The sequence below is a fragment of the Harmonia axyridis genome, chromosome 4 (assembly GCF_914767665.1).
Source record: "Harmonia axyridis chromosome 4, icHarAxyr1.1, whole genome shotgun sequence".
In the NCBI taxonomy this organism is placed as follows: Eukaryota; Metazoa; Arthropoda; class Insecta; order Coleoptera; family Coccinellidae; genus Harmonia; species Harmonia axyridis.
Genome location: NC_059504.1, coordinates 45,783,758 through 45,804,029, shown reverse-complemented (window position 1 = coordinate 45,804,029; position 20,272 = coordinate 45,783,758). Strand labels below are relative to the sequence as shown.

At 34.1% G+C, this 20,272-nt stretch overlaps 1 protein-coding gene across 2 annotated transcripts in view; it reads left to right on the top strand.

The window, feature by feature from the left end:
- The window catches only part of LOC123677780 (ATP-binding cassette sub-family C member 4-like), a 45,601-nt gene that overhangs the window by 8,779 nt on the left and 16,550 nt on the right, over positions 1-20,272 (top strand). Inside the window, exons 1-2 of one of the 2 annotated variants that reach the window (XM_045614481.1) lie at positions 8,648-8,822; positions 18,053-18,191. In XM_045614481.1, the coding sequence (XP_045470437.1) occupies positions 18,115-18,191 (77 nt within the window). In that variant the 5' untranslated portion in view covers positions 8,648-8,822; positions 18,053-18,114. Of the gene's footprint in view, positions 1-8,647; positions 8,823-18,052; positions 18,192-20,272 lie in introns of those variants that run through there. The other variant, XM_045614480.1, reaches the window with a different exon arrangement.

Sequence of the window (20,272 nt, the reverse complement as noted above, 5' to 3'; positions counted from 1 at the left end):
AATGATTATGTAATTTGAGGAATTGAAGTAACGTTTTGTGATTGTCAATTTCGAAGGATTAATGCTATATAATGATTGATGATTGAACTGAATTGTGGGGCAGATAGATATGGTTCAATTGCCGTCAATACAATAAACTCTGATTCATTATTTCCGATAATAGACCTTTGAAATCGAGCAAGAAAAAAAATATACAAACCCTCCTGTAATTTTCGCAGCTACCATTTTGGAATGTGTAGAATCCAAGAATCGAATAAGAAAATCCATTCATCTGCCTTCTAGGGCTTTTCCTGAAAGCTGTAAAAGCTTTTCCTATGAAATTTGGTTGAAAATCATTTCTTTTGATTCAAAGACACGGTTCAAAGGCAAAAATCGAGAAATTAAATTTTGAAGAATTTATATCTATAAAAATTGTCAGAATTGAATGTAATCAAGAAATTCCAATATAATCACAATAATTGCTATTATAACTCATTTGATATACGGCTTACCAAACTTGTGTAAAATCTACGATACTCAAAGAATTTTCTTCATTTGGTAAGTCACACTTTTTGATAATAGATATTCTACGAGATAGAAGGAAAGGTAAACCATACTGGAACAATTAATTATTATATGTAACGGGTGTTTTTTTTTCGAGGTATATAACTTTAAGTTGGCATTACTGTTCAAGATGAACACCGATTTAACAGATGTATAGTGATATATTCTCAGTTTGGTTTGGCAATTCATCATGAATAGACTTATGCCTGAACAACGCTTGCAAATAGTGCAATTTTATTTCGAAAATAATGTGCCGTTTTCATAAGCGAATTTTGTTTAGCGATGAAGCGCACTTCTGGTTGAATGGCTACGTCAACAAACAAAACTGCCGCATTTGGAGTGAAGCTTATCCTCAAGTGTATGTCGAAACACCGTTACATCCAGAAAAACTGACTGTTTGGTGCGCTTTATGGGCTGGTGGAATCATTGGGCCGTACTTCTTCAAAAACGATGATGGCCAGAACGTTACAGTCAATGGTGATCGGTAAAGAGCAATGATTATTAACTTTTTCATTCCTGAATTGAACAACCATGATGTCCAGGAGCTGTGGTTCCAACATGTCACACAGCTCGAGCCACAATCGATTTATTGAAAGACACGTTTGGTGACCACCTAATTTCACGTTTTGGACCTGTGAATTGGCCTCCAAGATCTTGTGATTTAACACCGCTAGACTACTTTCTGTGGGTCTATGTAAAGTCATTGGTCTATGCGGATAAGCCACAAACCCTTGACCATTTGGAAGACAACATTCGCCGTGTTATTGCCGACATACGGCCACAAATGTTGGAAAAAGTCATCGAAAATTGGACGTCCAGATTGGACTACATCCGAGCCAGCCGTGGCGGTCATATGCCAGAAATCATATTTAAAATGTTATGCCACAAGATTATCTTGCGGATAAATAAAATTCATGTCAATCGAATAATCCATCGTTGTTTTATTGCAATTTAAAGTTCTATAGCTCTAAAAAAAACACCCTTTATTAGTGCAGAAGGCATTGATATTCTTCCACGAGTCACGAAATTGCGAGTTTTTGAATGAACGAGTGGTAGAACAATCCTTCTGTACGAGAATCATCCATTTTATTCTGTAATTTTCATTGAAATTAATGGAATATTTCCATAAATATCGATAAGTGATTTTTGCATTAAAAAATGTGATTGGCAGAATATTATTCTGTATCAAAAATTTGACAGATAAATCCGTGGCAAAAGAGTTCCGAGTACCAACATATAATAATAAAATATAATCATGAAATCTGTGCGAATCTCAGATATTTTCGCATGATTTTGTTTTGCAAGATGTGACAGAAAAAACGGATTAGCCACAGAATAAGAGAACGCGTTTTAAGATTCTACGTTGTTCTAAATAGAAAACTTCCAATAATTTTTTGCCAATAACACACAACGCATTTAACATCCTATACAAATCAGCTGGTATAAATCCTACAGGAATTCTAGTTAACTTATTATTATCGACATTCATTTCAGATTAAAATAAATTACCTCGTCTACCAGGTCTTCCTCTTCGCGTGATATGCTTGAAGATACAGTAGAACCTCGATCATCCGGCCTAATGGAGGGGAAACGGTTCCCGGATAATCGAAAAACACGGACAATCGAAATTCCTCAAAATACGCACAACAACTATGAAAATTAGAGAAATGTATGGGGTACAATTATTTATTAAGCAACAAAATCAATAGAATCATAATATCATATAAAAATATACAAATGAAAAACAAATCATTGCATTGATACTTATAATACATCGAATGTATATATTTTAGTTGAAAAAGTATGTAATTTTTGTCTGTATTTTTTTATTATTCATCTTGAGACAAATGTGAGCCCGAATTTTCCTCAAGTGGAGGACATCAATATAATCCGTATCATTTTCCTGCTCTAAATAGTGTATCAGACCATTTGCAAATCTCAACGCGTCTTCGGCAGAAACAGTGTTTCTCTAATTCTGTGGTTATTCCGTTCATTCTTCAACATCTTGTAGAAGAAAATCGTGTGGGAATATATCAGAAACGCACAGTTTTCATGGTTATATTTTATTATTATATGTTGGTACTCCGAACTTTCCGCCATGGCACTATCTGTCAATTCATCGTTCATTTGCCTTAAAGAAATCAGTTCTGCCAACCAACATTTTTCAATGCAAAAATCACTAAAAGATATTTATGGAAATATTGCATTAATTTCAATAAAAATGCAATGAATTAGAGAAAATAATGTATAATACTCGTACAGAAGGCTCATTCTACCACTCGTCCATTCAAAAACTCGACACTTCGTGGCTCGTTTTTGAATTTTGAACTCGTGGAAGAATATCAATGCCTTCTGCACTTGTATTATGAATAACTATTTCCTGCGTGGAAAATTCTTCAACGCTTTAATCGTCTGTATCCATACAGTGGTTAGGTTGGGAAAATTTTGATGCGATTTCTGAATCATCCAGTATTTGATAACCGGGTTCATTTAAATCCGAATTTAGGCATTCCTCAACATCATCGACTAAAACATTCTCAAATTATACCAAATTATTACAATGGCGCATGCGTAATGAATTGAATCCCGGATAATCGAGTGGATGTCTGCTCGTGGGAACGGATGACTGAAAATGTCGACGAGCACGGATTACAGAGTAAAACGGATAATAGGAGAACGGATAATCGAGGTTTTACTGTACATAATTAAATAGTCGTTCTACAAGATGTTTTGCTAGCTGTTGACGTCACAAAGAGTCAGAGAGTTATAAAGTTAACACATGACATTTCAACGGGAATATCCAATACAACCAGCTTTTGAAAGTCCTCCATACTGGTTTCTGTATCTTTATTGGATCTTGCACTTTAATGGCACATTTTCAATGGAGCGATTCGAGACTAGTTAGGTCAAGGCAAAAGAAACGAAAATCCTCATTTATAGGCCACAGCCGGCCTCGATTACGGTAAACCTCAATTCAATGCTAAAAAGTAGTAGTGCTGAGTGAATTTCTTTTCATTTATTCCAATAATAAACTTATTGAACGTCAGAAAAAACTCACCCTGTATATAGAACCGTGAAAATGAATTCAAGGTTGAAAGTCACATAGATTTTTCTCCTAAATGCGAAAAGTCATTTCACTTGAATTTAAATTCAGTACCTAGTTCTATATCACCAAAAAACGCCAGATATAGGGCTTTTCATCATAAACTGGACAAATAATAGGCCAATTGAAAAGTCTCCGGTCTAATTATTATCTAGGTCTACCATAGTAAAACACATTTTTTTGGCAAAATTCGATTTTATTATTCAACATAGTTGCCTTCGAGGACGATATAGCGATCTTCCAACTTTTCGATACCATTTTTGTACTACGATTTGTCTTTCGCTTCAAAATAGGCCTCAGTTCCGGCGAATACTTCTTCATTGGCGCTAAATTTCTTTCCAGCGAGCATTCTTTTGAGGTCTGAGAATAGGAAAAAGTCGCTGGGGGCCAGATCTGACCAATACTGTGTATGCAGAAGCAATTCGAATCACAATTCATGCAGTTTTGCTATTGTTTTCATTGATTTGTAATACGGTGCATTGTCTTGATGAAACAGCACCTTTTTTTCTTCATATTCGATTTCATCCTTTAAACGCTAAATAATTATCGCTGTTGATGGTCTGGCCCTTTAGGAGGTAATCAATGAATATTATACCTTGCGCATCCCAGAATACTGATGAGTGAACTTTGCTTGCTTTTGTTTTTTCTCGCTTTGGATTCGGTTCATCGTGTGCAGCTGACTGTCGATTGGACTCCGAAGTGAAATGATGGAGCCATGTTTCATCAATTGTCACATATCGACGCAAAAATTCAGGTTTATCGCACTACACAGCTTCAAACACTGCTCAGAATCATTAACACGTGTTGCTTTTGATCGATTGTGACCTCGCGCGTCACCCATTTTGCACACAGTTTTTTTATGTACAAATATTCGTGAATGATGTACACGTTCAGGTGATATCTTCACAATGTCTGCAATCTCGATCAACTTCACTTTTCGGCCATTCAAAATTATTTTGTGAACTTTTTTAATTTTTTCGTCGGTGACTGCCTCTTTTGGGCGTCCACTGCGTTCGCCGGTGCTCATTTCACCACGTTTAAACTTAGCATACCAATCAATGATGATTGATTTTCCTGATGCAGTCCCCGGAAACTCTTCATCAAGCCAAGATTTTGCTTCAACTGTATTTTTTCTCTTCGAAAAGCAATATTTTATCAGCACACGAAATTCTATTTTTCCATCTTTTTCCAAATAACAAAAGTAGCTCTACTCACAACGCAAACTATAGTGATTGGAATGCTGTCAAATTTTGACACGTAAGGTTTGAAGGTTGCTACTAACTAAAAATCATATGAATTTAATACTAGCACCGCTATCAGACCGGGGACTGATTCATGCAATTTTATCACATGTAGGTTTTCGCTTCAATACTTATAGATACCACATTTATTGTTCTTTCCTTTTAGAGATTTTTGTCTGATTCAATTGAAAAAATTCACCCAATATACTCACTTTGTATCTATAGATATTATATTATCTAATCATATCCCTTCAAGTTTTTTCAGATTATTTTTCAATTATTAACAAGTATACTATATTGAGCTACTCGTAAGTTGTGAAATTTTCAGGAAATAATAAAGCTTTATGTGAAGTGCACTGTTTTTCCACTTTAAGAAATATTTCTAGCCATTTCAATAAGCTGAAATAACCAATAAATCCACAGTTTATTTATTCGAAAACGAAGATGTTGACATTCGCAAGGCTATAAATTAAACAATTGAATCGCAGAACACGTTCCGTTATTATCATCAAATAGAATTCATTACTACACGTAAGGTCTGCTTTGACGCAGCTTGTTGGCACGCCACTGGTCTTCTTTCAAAAAAGCGGAAACAAATGAAGAGGAAAAAAGACGTAATTGATGATGCATCCAAAACCGCAAAATGAGAATCTGCGCTGACCTTGACCTACAAACTTATAAATAAATACCCAAGAACTAGATCTGTTACCTGAGTATTACGATTACTCAAGATGTTATTATTGGAAAATGCGATTCTGAAATTGAAAGCTCAAATTATCATAATAAACCATATCTATAACGCTGAATTCTGTATTGTCATGTTGTGTACTTCTCAGGAATGAAACAATTTTTTCGAAAGAAAAAAGTCAGTGGTATAGGTATAAATTGTCAATAAGAAAAGTATCATCCGACCCCAATATCTACGCCAATGGATTTTTGACAGGAGATACTTACCTAATTCGAAACATTATCAACATTATCAAGACCACAATACCTGAAAATTAAAACAATAAATGTAATAATACTACAGTTATAAGTAAAAAACTAATTTTTCTTTAAACTTCAACACTTCGTATCTGAAGTTTGTTAGTATATATGTTTATATGAACTTTTTCATGAAAAGAATTGTGTTTATTTAATATTTGATTGAATACAATATTATAACATTGGTTCTTCTTCATATTCCTCAGGGTCTCTTAGTCCGCATAAAAGTGCTCTTGTGATATAGCATGAGCATGACAATCTCATCACCTACATACTAGAATAAGTATGTCAAGAGAAAGTTGAGCGGTGGTACTAAAATAAACTGTCACGTTCTTTCAAAGGAGGATGTTATGAATAAATTATTATCAGCAATTGTCAGTGAGTGCATATATGATGAATTATTCTTTTATATGTTGGTATCAAATTCACGGGAACATTAATTAATAATAATAGTTTGGAAAATGGACTCATATCGAGCACATAACTTATTTGACAGTGACAATCACCAGAATAGGGATGTTGCCTATATTTGGAAATTGCTTTTAATTTGTAGTTAAGCCCTATATAAACACGAAAAAAATATTTCCATCGAAAAGTATAGAAAGTACCAATAAAAAATACGTAAATAAAAAAGTTTTCAAAATTCCAGCTGTTACGGTAAAATGGTGACGTCACTGCATAAACTAACAAACTAACTAACGGGTGTTTTTTTTCGAGGTATATAACTTTAAGTTGGCATTACTAGTAATAGTAATAGTAAATTTTATTCGCCATCAAGAAAGAATTACATGGCACTGTTCAAGATGGTGATCGATTTAACAAATGTCAAGTGATTTATTCTCAGTTTGGTTTGGCAACTCATCATATATAGAATCACGCCTGAACAGCGCTTGCAAATAGTACAATTTTATCTCGAAAATAATGTTTCTGTGCGGAATACGTATCGCACACTACGTCCATTTTATTTTGTTTAGCGATGAAGTGCACTTCTGGTTGAATGGCTACGTCAACAAACAAAACTGCCCCATTTGGAGTGAAGCTAATCCTCAAGTGTATGTCGAAACACCGTTACATCCAGAAAAACTGAGTGTTTGGTGCGCTTTATGGGCTGGTGGAATCATTGGTCCGTACTTCTTCAAAAACGATGATGGCCAGAACGTTACAGTCAATGATGATCGGTATAGAGCCTCGATAACTAACTTTTTCATTCCTGAATTGAACAACCATGATGTCCAGGAGCTGTGGTTCCAACAAGACGGCACAACATGTCGCACAGCTCGTGCCACAATCGATTTATTGAAAGACACGTTTGGTGACCGCCTAATTTCACGGTTTGCACCTATGAATTGGCCTTCAAGATCTTGTGATCTAACACCGCTAGACTACTTTCTGTGGGGCTATGAAAAGTCATTGGTCTATGCGGATAAGCCACAAACCCTTGACCATTTGGATAACAACATTCACCGTATTTTTGCCGATATACGGCCACAAATGTTGGAAAAATTCATTGAAAATTAGACGTCCAGATTGGATTACATCAGAACCAGCTGTGGCGGTCATATGACCGGGTGTTTTTTTTAGATCTATAGAACTTTAAATTGCAATAAAACAACGATGGATTATTCAATTGACATGAATTTTATTTATCTGCAAGATAATCTTGTGGCATTACATTTTAATATGATTTCTGGCATATGACCGCCACGGCTGACTCGGATGTAGTCAAATCTGGACGTCCAATTTTCGATGACTTTTTCCAACATTTGTGGCCGTATATCGGCAATAACACGGCGAATAATGTCTTCCAAATGGTCAAGGGTTTGTGGCTTATCCGCATATACCAATGACTTTACATAGCCCCACAGAAAGTAGTCTAGCGGTGTTAAATCACAAGATCTTGGAGGCTTATTCGTGAAATTAGGGGGTCATCAAACGTGTCTTTCAATAAATCGATTGTGGCACGAGCTGTGTGACATGTTGCGCCGTCTTGTTGGAACCACAGCTTCTGGACATCATGGTTGTTCAATTCAGGAATGAAAAAGTTAGTAATCATGGCTCTATACCGATCACCATTGACTGTAACGTTCTGGCCATCATAGTTTTTGAAGAAGTACGGACCAATGATTTCACCAGCCCATAAAGCGCACCAAACAGTCAGTTTTTCTGGATGTAACGGTGTTTCGACATACACTTGAGGATCAGCTTCACCTTATTTTCAGCAACCCAAATGACGCTTAACCATAGAATTTACAACTGTTAAGTTGAATTTTACGTTGATTGGCCTTTGAGAAACCGGCCGTGATTCATCTAATCACAATACCGTCAGAAAAGTTCTTATAGTACGAAATCTCATCTTTCTAACGCAACCTAGTGGAATCCAATCGGACTCATACAACGCGAGATACATAATACTAAAGCCATCTATTGGAAAAATAATGGATTTATTTTTACTACACCTAATACTGCTCAAGCATGTTTGGCATCATAATAGAGACAGGAAATTTGTTGATTTAAGGAATTGGAAGATATGCAAAGCATGTAATTGGCATGCCTAATAACTATCCACGTTTTACCACTATTACTCCCACTACAATCTTACAGGCTGTCCAGCATCTTCATCTTCCCACTGCAGAGCGATTTACACAAAAACAATCATTCCGCATAATATATTCTATGTTCTCGCGCCACTGATTGTTAAATTGACCGATTACTATGTTTCCTGTACAGTACTTCAAATTCGCTTGATTATATTAAAAGGACTTCACAATAGCCTCACAGTGTTGTAGCTTCGAAGAAAGACCGACCAGATTGATCGAGGAGAGTTTTATCTATGATTTGACCGCCATTTGAACTACCTAATTGTCAGTCTGAAAACGGTCGTTGCTATACTTACCACTAAAGGACGATAAGAATTTGTGATTTCGATTGTTGCACGATTCTGTTTGGTTGAGGTATGTACCTGTATTAGTTGCGATATTATTTTATGAGTTTTCTTATCGTGTTTCTGTGGAATCGTTATTGTATCCAGGTGGACCATAAAGATATCCAATATACCTTCTTACACAGAGCATTGTAATGCTATATCACTTCGTGTCGTTTAATGAGGCGTAATTTGAAATATGATTCTATTGAGTACAACAACGACAATGTTAGCCAGAAGTTTCTCATTAAACATTGAGTTTTCTCAGCTATGTCACTCCAGAAATTTGAAATCAGAACACGTCAATTTAGGTTGTTTTTTTTAAATTTTATAATTTAATTTATAACATCAAAAATGTAGTCCCAATCGAAATATTTTTCAGAACTGTTTTCATATAACAATTTTTTCATCCTTGAATTTCATTCCTCTCTTCTCATATTCCTAATGAATATTTTCCTTCAAATATTCAAATTATGATCAACATTATACAGAGTGGCCACTTTTTTAATGGGATTGTATTGGTAAATTTAAAACCATAAGGGTTAGAAGGTCGATCAAATGGAGAAAAAGTTGCATGCATAGAAGCATTGTCAAGCAGTCCAAAAAAATCGAGATTATCAGGTCCGGTTATTGAGATATCATAAGAAAAGTGAATTTTGTCATTTTAATTTTTCTTTTTTTCCCACTTTATTTCAAATATTATCAAAAAATGTTACAGGAATTTATTATTCGACAGTAAATTATCCTCAATTTGACGTAATCAGATTTCGCATCCAACGTTTCGTACTCTCTGGGCCACCCTAACCTCATTTTTTTTTCAATACTGACCTTCATATCTTATGACACTTTTCGAAATAACTTTTAACGCTGAATTCAACGATATATCATATAATGTCATTCAAAGTTGATTTTCAGGTGATTTTGATTCTCATCCAAATTTACTGGTGTGTATGTAAGAAAAAACAAGTCTATCAACGATATCAATGTTCTGATCCAAATTCAATTGAACCCAGAAAAAAAATCGAGAACTGCGGCCAGTGAATGGAATTTATCAAACACTGCTGTTAATAAAATAGTCAAGAGACGCGAATACAATGATTTTAAATTTTAATACCAAGCCTTGCAAAAATTATATCGTAATGATCTCAAAATGAAGTTCGCTTCTGTAATTTGTTTCAATTAAACAAATGACAAATCCAACAATAGTGATTCCTCGCGAGAAGATTGAGAATGTATTGTAAGGTATTCAAGGAGATAAAAACAAGCAAATGTATAAGAAGTATGGGTTCCAGAAACCTAAAGTGAATTTTACAAAATGGTGTACATTTCGAACACTTACTTCATTAATTTCCATTTACTTTCGAATAATCATTTGATTTTTTTTTCATTAGATGATACTTTCGTTCAATTATTATGAATTGAAATATGTAAATAAATAATTATTAAGATTATTTGATTCTCATATGTTCCATTTAGTTCAAGATGGGTAAGTTGATTCTCTTATCGAAATGTATTGCTTGTTGTTAATTAAACTAAAGATACCTAAATGTAATACAGATCCGACCCAAAGAAAATTGGATAAGGGTCAAAATCACCTGAAAATCAACTTTGAACGAGATTGTATGATATATCGTTGAATTCAGCGTTAAAAGTTATTTCGAAAAGTGTCATAAAATATGCAGGTCCGTATTGAAAAAATTGAGGTTGAGGGTGGCCCAGAGAGTACGAAACGTTGGATACGAAATCTGATAACTTCAAATTGAGGATAATTTACTGTCGAATAAAAAATTCCTGTAACATTTTCTGATAATATTTGAAATGAAGTGGGAAAAAAGAAAAATCAAAATGACAGAATTTACTTTTCTTATGATATCTCAATAACCGGTACTGATAATCTCGATTTGTTGGAACTGCTTGATAATGCTTCTATGCATGCAACTTTTTCTCCCTTTGACCGACCTTCTAACTCTTATGGTTTAAAAGTTACCAATACAATCCTATTGAAAAAGTGGCCAATCTGTATACCTCCTCTATAATATAGTCAGTGTATGTTGATTTCTATTTGTTTTTGAATATAAAGTTATTTTCGTATTCACTTCGGTGAAAATTGAAGATGATACTCCTGATTAGACTCATAATAATAATTGAATTATGAATAATACTCAATATAGAATTGATCAAATTGCTCCTAAACCTTTGTAGGGATCAATTCATCATGTTCATGTTAGTGTTAACATTGAAGAAATTCATTTCATCATTGTGTTCGGTTTAACACCCACCTGAAGAATTCGTGATATGACGAAACAATAGTAGTGTAAAATATTTCTATAGACTGGATATGTTTGAAAAAATTTTGTTATTTCCAATTGCTTCCTGATATACTCACTTCTCGTTATCGAATAGTAACAAACAATTTGTGGGTGTTTTAGAGAGGCTTACAATGAATAGATTTAGTTGCGTTGTACGAATACATCCTGATATAACTAGAGTAGAAAAATTGTTCACCTTTTTGTATTAAATATCTTCACATTTATCGCATTTGCCTTCATTTTGAAGTATGCTCAACAAATTAAGCTTTTCTTAAAGGTTGTGATTTTTCAGAATATTATAGCATTCTATTTATTTTGCGAATTTTCTGAAATCTAAAATATGAACGAATGAGATTGAAGTAAATAAATACCGTCAAACATTTCAACCGAAATATTGAAATTACTAGTAAAATTTTAGTTTTGACTTGACTCTGAGAGGTAGGTAACTAAATACAGACTATAGTTTTAGATTACAATAAATAGTAATTCAGTAGATAGATCAACTACCCGTAAGTAACTGACTAATCAGAAGATAAATATAGTCAGTAGATCTACTAAACAAATAGATATACATACAAATAGTGCAATTTTATTTCAAAAATAATGGTTCTGTGCGGAAAACGTACCGCGCACTACGTCCATTTTATTTTGTTTAGCGATGAAGCGCCCTTGTGGTTGAATGATTACGTCAACTGACAAAACTGCCCCATTTGGAATGAAGCTAATCCTCAAGTGTATATCGAAACACCGTTACATCCAGAAAAACTGACTGTTTGGTCCGCTTTATGGGCTGGTGGAATCATTGGTCCGTACTTCCTCAAAAACGATGATGGCCAGAACGTTACAGTCAATGGTGATCGGTATAGAGCCATGATTACTAACTTTTTCATTCCTGAATTGAACAACCATGATGTCCAGGAGCTGTGGTTCCAACAAGACGGCGCAACATGTCACACAGCTCGTGCCATTATCGATTTATTGAAAAAGACGTTTGGTGACCGCCTAATTTCACGTTTTGGACCTGTGAATTGGCCTCCAAGATCTTGTGATTTAACACCGCTAGACTACTTTCTGTGGGGCTATGTAAAGTCATTGGTCTATGCGGATAAGCCACAAACCCTTGACCATTTGGAAGACAACATTCGCCTTGTTATTGCCGATATACGGCCACAAATGTTCGAAAAAGTCATCGAAAATTGGACGTCCAGATTGGACTACATCCGAGCCAGCCGTGGCGGTCATATGCCAGAAATCATATCTAAAATGTAATGCCACAAGATTATCTCGCGGATAAATAAAATTCATGTCAATCGAATAATCCATCGTTGTTTTATTGCAATTTAAAGTTTTATAGCTCTAAAAAAAACACCCTTTAGTTATGAATAAAAGAGAGCAGGAAATTTGTATGTGAGAAGAATGTCAAATTAAATGTTCAAAGTAAAAAAAACTCATGCCCTGGAAACTATCTGAAGTTGCATTAATTTAAATTGTGTCTTTCTTTTATGAATATACCTAACCAGTTAACCTTTCGATTGGGATAAAATACCAGAGCACGTCAGATGAAAAGATATTGTGATGATAGGTAGCACAATTGATAATTGATGACGACATCCAGTTCAAACTGAATTTACCGAAGCTTGAATCACGATCAGAATATGAAATAATTACAGTATTATCTTGTTGTGGAAATTGGCTAGTTGAGGGTTTACGAGCATCAAGGTCACCAGAAATTAAAAAAAATTACACGCTTATTCTCACTACATTTAGGTATTAGCATATGTATGTATTCTATCATAATGTCGGAATCAAGCAAAAAGAAGAAGTATTTTTTTCTAGGAGGTAAAGAAAATTGAGAGAAATATTCATTTTTTTTTTCGAAAAAAGATTCATATTAAGTTGTGTCATATAACAGCCTTTCAAAAGTTAGGGAATTTTTCGAGCAACACTCGTATAAAGGGTCAGAACTATTTAGAAGAAAACTACATGGATATCGAAAACCGTTAGAAATACAGGGTGACTTAAATTACAAAAGAATTTTGTTATTTAGGGATAAGTGTGTTGGAGTTAACAGATCAAAAATATTTCTAATGGTTCCCAAGATATTACGAAAAAACTAAAAATCGAGATTTCCTTTTTTTTTCTGTATAACTCATTTGTTTCTAGAGATAACTTCAGGAAATTCGGTTTGTACACATTAATCCCCAAATAATGCAACTTTTTTGTAAGCCACCCTGTATCTCTAACGGTTTTCGATATTTCTGTAGTGCCTCTATAATACACTGCGCAAAAAAATTCTGAAAATCTCAATTTTAATGAAAGTTAACTCTACATTGACTTTATAACTTATTTTTTATGTTCTCTCGGGAAGGTTTTGAACGAAACGAGACACATTAAATGGAAGAAACATTCAGGATTTCACCGAATCTTATGTGAAAGAAGAGAAATAAACAATTTTCAAAATACTGGAATGCTGATAAGTGATTTAATACTTGGTATTGCTGAACTATTTTCTTGACAGGGTTGAAGGTCAGGTTGTTGGAACAAAAACCACTTCTCAGACCATTGCCGACATGTTTCGATTTTATTCAAAAATCTTCTTCAGGGCTCTATAATAAATTACAAGATTTTTTATTTTTTTTTAAAAACACTAATAAACAAATCATGTTGGAATATACAATGGGACATTACAATTGAATAAATAATTACATGAATATCTGAACTGTACAAAAGGAATTTTTTTAAAAAACGAATAGTGAGAGAAACACTTAAAACAATCCAGCCCAGCATACAGGTACTTGATGATTTTACATTAAAAAGGGGAAACCAATTACTTACAGTCTATTTGCGGTTTTTTTGTCAGAATCATGAAATATATGAAATGAATATCACTTTTTGACACCATCACATTACAATCTAAAACGAACGAAATGATAAAACGGGAACAGACTACTCTGATAATACATATGCTATAAGTAAATAATGAATAACGTTTATATCTACATACATGACATTGACATTTTATTTGAATAATTAGTTCAAGTTATTTTTCTTTTTATTTTGTTGATCAGATAGTAATAGGCCGTATTCAAACTTTCAATGTCTGTTCTCCTGTTAATGGATTTTTCATCCTGTTTAATTGAGATCATTTCATGTAGCAAGCGTTTCTTTAAAATTTTTTGGTGTCCTAATATTTTTATTGAGTCGATGTTAAAATCAAAAGAATGGAGTGTATTTGACACATGTTCAGCTAGAGCGGTGTTGTTCTCTTTTTTCTTTTTTAGAGGGTTGAGTATGTTGAGGGAATCTCTAGATATAAACGTTATTCATTATTTACTTATAGCATATGTATTATCAGAGTAGTCTGTTCCCGTTTTATCATTTCGTTCGTTTTAGATTGTAATGTGATGGTGTCAAAAAGTGATATTCATTTCATATATTTCATGATTCTGACAAAAAAACCGCAAATAGACTGTAAGTAATTGGTTTCCCCTTTTTAATGTAAAATCATCAAGTACCTGTATGCTGGGCTGGATTGTTTTAAGTGTTTCTCTCACTATTCGTTTTTTAAAAAAATTCCTTTTGTACAGTTCAGATATTCATGTAATTATTTATTCAATTGTAATGTCCCATTGTATATTCCAACATGATTTGTTTATTAGTGTTTTTAAAAAAAAATAAAAAATCTTGTAATTTATTATAGAGCCCTGAAGAAGATTTTTGAATAAAATCGAAACATGTCGGCAATGGTCTGAGAAGTGGTTTTTGTTCCAACAACCTGACCTTCAACCCTGTCAAGAAAATAGTTCATCATTAAAAAAGGTCTCAAACCAATAACTCACTTGGTATTGCGTTAATTACAGCTCGGCAACGACGGTCCATACTCAAAATGAGTGATCTTAAAATGTTCTGATCTAATCCTTCCCAGATTTCTCTCAGTTGGATTCCTAAGTCATTAAGAGTAGCTGGATGATTTTCTGAACTTCTCAGCCTTCTATTGAGGTTGTCCCAAACCTGCTCAATCGGATTGAGATCTGGACTTCTTGCTGGCCATTCCATTCGAGAGACTTCAACCTCTTCAAGGTACTCCTGAACGATGCGCGCACGATGGGGTCTGGCATTATCGTCCATAAAAATGAAATTTTCACCAATGTATGGGGCAAATGGCACTACATGCTCTTCAAAAATGTTCCTTACATACCTATCAGCATTCATAGCTCCATTATCAACGACCACTAGGTATGTGCGAGCAGTCAAAGATATTCCACCCCATACCATAATCGATCTTCCCCCGAAACCAGTAGTATTCAGGAAACTGCACTGAGCATATTTTTCATGTGGATGTCTGTATACAAGGGAACGTCGATCACAATGGTAGAGGCAGAATTTAGACTCATCTGTGAAGAGAACTCTTTCCCAATCAGCCTCTTCCCAATGGATATGCTCTCTCGCAAAATCCAAACACGCTCTTCGATGGGCTGGGGTAAGAGCTGGGCCTCTTGCCGCGACACGAGGCCTTAAATCATATTCTCCGAGGCGATTTCTTTTTGTCTGAGTGCTAATTTACACCCCATGAGTTTGCTCAAGCTGATTTTGAAGGAGGCGAGCGGTTGCAAGCCGTTGTCTCAAGTAACGTTCTTGAATGGCAGTTGTTACCCGTGGTCTACCCTGTCCTGGTCTTCGGACATTCATACCTTTCTGCAATTCTTGTGTATGTCCAACCTTTCTTCTCGCAAAACTACCGCTTGGCCACATTCCTCTTGGGTCAAATTGTGTGTTTCGCGTTGCATAGCGATCGAGTGTAGAAAATCAAACGAAAGAAAAACTATTGATCACTTGAATTGATCGAGAACAACTGATTTCAGAATGGAGCCAATACATTCAAAATCTGATAATCTCATCTTTTTTTATTCCTGCTGGAAAAAAACATCTGAATTGAAGAAAAACGTTGAAAGTGGATAACATATGCTTGCATAATTCTGATAAAAATAATTATCATTGAGAACACCTTCAGATGTAGAATAAATTTGAGATTTCCATAATGTGCGTTAATTTTTTTTAGTTCTAACCCTGTAGAATGTTCTGAAATATGTGTGTGTAACTAAGGACAAGACACACATAGGCAGTTTTGGTGGTTTTTTTTTCATTACTATGCTACTTCGAAAGAGTAAATATACATATATAAATTTTTTTTCTTGTTCCCTAACTTTTGAAGAGCAGTTCATTTTAGATAATACGGTATTCAAATGTTAAAGGGTATGAATTCCTTTAGGCCGCATTATACAGGAGAATATATTTTTTTAAATGAATCTACAGGTTTTGTATATTTAGACAATGGTAGAATACCAAGAGAAAAAATAATATTATACTGAGCCGATAAAAAGAAACCAATGATTATGCTTGTAAAACTAGGACGCAGGTATTCAGACAGTGTTGTTATATTGAGTTTATATTACGATCGCATAAAGTATGGTGACATATAATTATTCCATTGTTCACAGGACAATAGCGGAAGACAGACAATTTTATAATGCTTAGAAATTATTTGTATCAATAAGTCATTATTAGGTTATTATTCATTTTATGTTAAAGACGAGTCAGTTTCATTGAAAAATATACACTTGATTTTTGATTCAACAGGATTGTGAAGCAAGCCTTACTTGAAGAAATGGCGAAAAGTTAAAATGAATGGTAACGGATTTCCAATAAGAGGTTTAATTTTGATATAAAAAACTATATATCTTACCACGTGTTTTTTTTTGCGAATCAGTCATACTTTGGTACCTATTCATTTCACCTCTGGCGCTCCTGCGATGACCAAACTTTGAACGATGTACGTCCTAGTTGTACATTCATTTTACCTTCTTTCTCTTTTCGAAGCTAATACGCAGAGGGCAGCACTGTACGACAACTTTCACGAAATTATAATTCAACCTGTTTTGTAATGTGAATTTTTTTCAATGAATATTTCAAAAATCTATCAGTGCTTCTATCATCAATTCTTTTTAACGAAAAACGAAAAGTCAGCTTTTTTTTTCCATTCGCAAATTAAAAATATTTACTTTCTACCATGTAGATTGTTGTTGTGAAAACCTCATAAACATCGGTGATTTGTAAGAAGAAATATCTCTGATTTCATTCTGCAGTCTGAGGGTATAAAATCACAAGATCTGGGTGGTCAATTATGATCACCTCTTGGAGAAATGCTTGTGTACGTGCACGAAGCGCTATCTTGATGAAAATAATCTTCGTCCTCATCAATATCCTCAAATTCCGGCAATAAAATTCAACTCAATGAAGGAACAACCTTTAAAATTTGATTTCATTATTCAGCACATTCCAAAACGTGAATTGAAAATTTCAGGCCAGAATTTTTCTAAAATTCGTTAGCGCCATTTGAACTCACAAGATATTTTGAAATAGTGGATTTTGCTGAAAAGCAGCAGCTTTTATTCCTGGATTCAGAACATTCGAACTAATTCTCCATAAACAAAACATAATTGATTGATCGCTGTCATTGAAAATTTTCTCATTCCTCTAAAAGCCGCATGACAATAAATTTTTATAACGTGTTATGTAACACATCAATTCTATAGAATTAAATATCATCTAATTATTAATTTCACTTATGAAAATCGACAATTACCGTCAAATTATTGTGGTTGATGTATTTTTAATTCTGAATTCACGACAATCATCCAACAAAATGACTATTCTGGGAAGAATTTTCGGTGTTTTTTCAACGATAATCGATTTAGTAGGATTGGTGATAAAATGTTGACGTTCGCTTTCATGGTGCTCAGTTATTTGTGGGCACTCTTCGAAACACGATAATATTCGATTTGAGAAATCGGTAAACAATTGGCGAAGTCGTGAAAAGGAATATAAAATGTGCCTTTAAAATTGATAAACGTACTATTTTGTTGGCGAGTGAACGTTATTTTTTTTATTGCAGTTCCGCAGACGATGAAATAGGTTTGAAGAAGAATGAAGAGAAATGATATGAGCTAATTGAAGATGGATCCTGGAGCAACTGTAAACCGAAAGCCGAACCCTAGGGATAAAGCAGGATTCTTTTCTTTAGCATCCTTAGGGTGAGTCCAATATTTATAATTTTTTTATACCAATTAACAAATTCTCAAAATTTCATAATATAACTTGCTGACTGAATTTTTCGTAATGTTGATATTCCTAAAAATGGATTATTTGTTGGTAGGTTATTTATTTGGACAGTTGACATCAACAACATTCCATCAATTTTCATCTTATAGTGTTTTTTAATTCATGGATCACAAAAATCGTAATACTGCATCATAAAATACCTACAGTAGAAATAAAATTCAAAGAAATTGAATTATCAGATTATTTAAGTTACAAAATCTTCAACATAAATTGAAAAAATAGACTTATTCATCAGGATTATACTGAATAGGTACCATTTCTCGTATTGCATAGTCCTAGTTTCAATTGTTTTGGATCAATGAGTTTTTAAGAATTTTATTTCAATTTTTAAATGGAGAATCTTGTCTTCAAACTTAATATGTTTCATTATTAATCAACGACATGAAAAATAACACTTTTGAAAAATAAGTTATTGAAGGTGTGATACAAAGAAGATAGTAATTTTAATTGAACCATTAATGAAGCATGATGTAGGTACCTATCATTATGAGTCTATGAATGTAATATTGTAGTGGCCTTCGAATTGTTCTTTAGCGCTTCTCATTAATACTGACAACTAATCCACCTATTTGATAACTCTTCAAAATTAACGATTAAATATTGTGTAAGTATTTTCAATTCTGATTGAGATATTGTAAACTCTCTGATTCTCAACCCGATGAAATAGAAAATAATTTGTTGATCAATATCATTATTACAAAGAATAAAAGAGAAAAGGTTTACACCTATAAACTCACATACAGGGTGAGTCTTTGACTAGTACATGTATACCAATAAAAGATTTTTAAGCTCAAAAGAAACACTTTTTTCCGATTCGGCTCGATTTAGGAATTACTGGATGCCGAAAATACATAAAAAAATTAATCTTCAGCTATATCTCGCAAATAATTTTATCGCAGGAAAGATTTTCGGATATAGGTTTTCATTGATGTAATGAATCTTCTCCTAACTAAAATTCCATCCACATCTTTCAGTTTCTTCGTTATGAACATTACATTCCATGAAAATTACAGAAATTCGATGAACCTAAATTTTCAACGTGATTCAAACGGCTCATTAATGAATATTTGATCATTTTTAAAAATTATAGAATTACGCATATTTTCTAGTAAAGGGTGTTTTTTTTAGAGTTATAGAACTTTAAATTGTAATAAAACAACGATGGATTATTCGATTGACATGAATTTTATTCATCCGTAAGATAATCTTGTGGCATTACATTTTAAATATGATTTCTGGCATATGACCGCCACGGCTGGCTCGGATGTAGTCCAATCTGGACGTCCAATTTTCGATGACTTTTTCCAACATTTGTGGCCGTATATCGGCAATAACACGGAGAATGTTGTCTTCCAAATGGTCAAGGTTTTGTGGCTTATCCGCATAGACCAATGACTTTACATAGCCCCACAGAAAGTAGTCTAGCGGTGTTAAATCACAAGATCTTGGAGGCCAATTCACAGGTCCAAAACGTGAAATTAGGCGGTCACCAAACATGTCTTTCAATAAATCGATTGTGGCACGAGCTGTGTGACATGATGCGCCGTCTTGTTGGAACCACAGCTCCTGGACATCATGGTTGTTCAACTCAAGAATGAAAAAGTTAGTAATCATGGCTCTATACCGATCACCATTGACTGTAACGTTCTGGCCATCATCGTTTTTGAAGAAGTACTGACCAATGATTCCACCAGCCCATAAAGCGCACCAAAGAGTTAGTTTTTCTGGATGTAACGGTGTTTCGACATACACTTGAGGATTAGCTTCACTCCAAATGCGGCAGTTTTGTTTGTTGACGTAGCCATTCAACCAGAAGTGCACTTCATCGCTAAACAAAATAAAATAGACGTAGTGCGCGATACGTATTCCGCACAGAACCATTATTTTAGAAATAAAATTGCACTATTTGCAAGCGTTGTTCAGGCGTGAGTCTATTCATGATGAATTGCCAAACCAAACTGAGAATAAATCACTTGACAGCTCTTAAATCGGT